Raw genomic sequence first — 2,176 nt, 5'->3', positions numbered from 1 at the left:
TTTTATTTTTCTTTTTCATTATTTTCAAAAAAAATATTTTTATTGATTTCAGAGAGAAAGGGAGAGGGAGAGAAACAGAAACATCAATGATGAATTTTTGATTGGCTGCCTCCTGCACGCCCCCTACTGGGGACCAAGCCCAAAACCTGGGCATGTGCCCTATCCTGGAATCAAACCCTGACCTCCTGGTTCATAGGTCGACACTCAACCACTGAGCCACTGCTTTTAGGCCAGTTGTATGCAAAACGCTGCCTGGTATCCTTGGAGCTGTGGCTTCCCTTTACAGACTGATGCTTGCAGGGGGTGGGGCGGTGGGCGTGGTAGGGGGTGGGAGTGGGGCTGGTGAGGGCAGTGGGGGGTGGGGCGGTGGGCGTGGTAGGGGGTGGGAGTGGGGCTGGTGAGGGCAGTGGGGGGTGGGGCGGTGGGCATGGTAGGGGGTGGGAGTGGGGCTGGTGAGGGCAGTAGGGGGTGCGGGCGGTGGGGGTTTGGAGGGATGGTGGGGTTGCGGGGAGGGAGTCTGGGCGGAGCCTTGCTTGTTCCCCTGTAGCCCCCTGCCCAGCTCTGTGTTTGCAGATGGTAGAAGCAAGGAATGCTGTGGGAGGGAGGCAGGAGGAGGGCATGGATCTCCTTTCTGACTGTTCCCCGTCTCCCAGCTGGTGCCCCTGGGTGAGCTGATCAAGCACAGCACCTCGGCTGTGGATCTGTCCACCTGCTTCGCCCAGATCGGCCACACTGCCCAGCAGCTGGACTGGCCCGACCCAGAGGAGGCCTTCATGATCACGGTCAAGTTCGTGGAGGTGCGGCATCTTCCCCGCGGCCTTCCCGCCTTCTAAGGCAGCTCATTCCCGCCCACCCTGGTTCTCCAGGGCCTGCATCCCCAGTCCTCGAGATTCCTGTGCCTTCGCCACCTGCCCCTCCTGGGTGCCCCCCATTGACCACCCCCTCCTCACCCCAGGACACCTGTCGGCTGGCCCTGGTGTACTGCAGCCTGATAAAGGCCCGGGCTCGTGAGCTCGCTGCAGGCCAGAAGGACCAGGGCCTGGCAGCCAACATGGTAAGGACCAGAGCTGGGGGTTGGGCTGGGATGGGGTAGAGACTGCCCGCCTGCCCCTCTTCAGGAAGCTCTGCATCCCTGTGCCCTGCCTGCCCGCAGCTGTGCGTGGTGGTGAATGACATGGAGCAGCTGCGGCTGGTGATTGGCAGGCTACCTACCCAGCTGGCATGGGAGGCGCTGGAGCAGCGGGTAGGGGCTGTGCTGGAGCAGGAGCAGCTGCAGAACACGCTGCACGCCCAGCTGCAGAGCGCGCTGGCGGGGCTCAGCCACGAGATCCGCACAGGCGTCCGCACCCTGGCCGAGCAGGTACCTTGTCCGACCCACGGTGACCCTGGCCCACCCATCCTCAGCCTAGAGCCTCCCCCGCAGCAGGCTGATGTCCAGCCCCCACTTCCTGAACCTAAACTCGGGCCCTGGCCTCCCCCTGCTGTTCTGTGTCTGCAGCTGGAGGCGGGCATTGCCAAGCACATCCACAACCTGGTGGGCGTCAGGGAGTCCGTGCTGCCAGAGGATGTGAGTGGCCTCCCTCTCGCTGACCTTTGCCAGCTCTATGGGTCTAGGTTTGCGAAGAACAGGTTGGGCAGGAGGCTGGATGTCATGGGTGTCCGAGAGAAGTCCCCCAGGCCAGCCGTGGGCAAGGACTGTCCCCTCCTGGGCCTCCTTGGGTGCTGAGGGGGCGGGGCTGGGACATTCCCGAGCTCTCCTAGCGCGGTGAGTGTAGGCGGCCATGGGGCAGGGTTGGAACTTCGCCGCCAAACAGACCTGGCGCCCCCTTCTCGGCTGCCTCCCCGCACAGCTGCCCTGTTCCCACAGCCCGCTGGCCTGTCTCCTCATCTGCCAGCAGGGATAGTAAGGCTCACCTTCGATGGCTGGGAGGTTCCTCACGAATCCATCATTATTCAGGCACCCACTTGTCCAGGCAGTGCCTAGGTACGGGGACATGGGGCAGTGAGCGCCGTGACAAAAGCCCTGCCTTCCTGGAGCTTACATTCTGCTGGGGGCGGTGAAAGTAGGACCAAGTATGTCTGTAACTAGAGCTGTTGCCGTGACTAAATATACTGTATGTGTGTGTGAGTATGTGAATATGGACACACACACACACACACACACACACACACGGTG

The 2,176-nt window shown here is 61.8% G+C and overlaps 2 protein-coding genes across 3 annotated transcripts in view; both read left to right on the top strand.

Annotated features, from left to right (window-relative positions):
- WBP2 (WW domain binding protein 2) overlaps window positions 1-675 on the top strand; it is a 12,646-nt gene extending 11,971 nt beyond the window's left edge. The window contains exon 6 of the mRNA XM_014445810.2: window positions 574-675. Within this exon, the coding sequence (XP_014301296.1) occupies window positions 574-675 (102 nt within the window). The remainder of the gene's footprint in view (window positions 1-573) is intronic.
- UNC13D (unc-13 homolog D) overlaps window positions 523-2,176 on the top strand; it is a 12,383-nt gene continuing 10,729 nt past the window's right edge. Inside the window, exons 1-4 of one of the 2 annotated variants that reach the window (XM_023744719.1) lie at window positions 523-797; window positions 956-1,054; window positions 1,154-1,360; window positions 1,499-1,567. In XM_023744719.1, coding sequence (XP_023600487.1) covers window positions 774-797; window positions 956-1,054; window positions 1,154-1,360; window positions 1,499-1,567 — 399 coding nt within the window. In that variant the 5' untranslated portion in view covers window positions 523-773. The remainder of the gene's footprint in view (window positions 798-955; window positions 1,055-1,153; window positions 1,361-1,498; window positions 1,568-2,176) is intronic. The other variant, XM_014445870.2, reaches the window with a different exon arrangement.

The sequence above is a fragment of the Myotis lucifugus genome, unplaced genomic scaffold (assembly GCF_000147115.1).
Source record: "Myotis lucifugus unplaced genomic scaffold, Myoluc2.0 scaffold_485, whole genome shotgun sequence".
Lineage (NCBI taxonomy): Eukaryota > Metazoa > Chordata > Mammalia > Chiroptera > Vespertilionidae > Myotis > Myotis lucifugus.
This window is presented reverse-complemented; position numbering and strand designations above follow the sequence as displayed.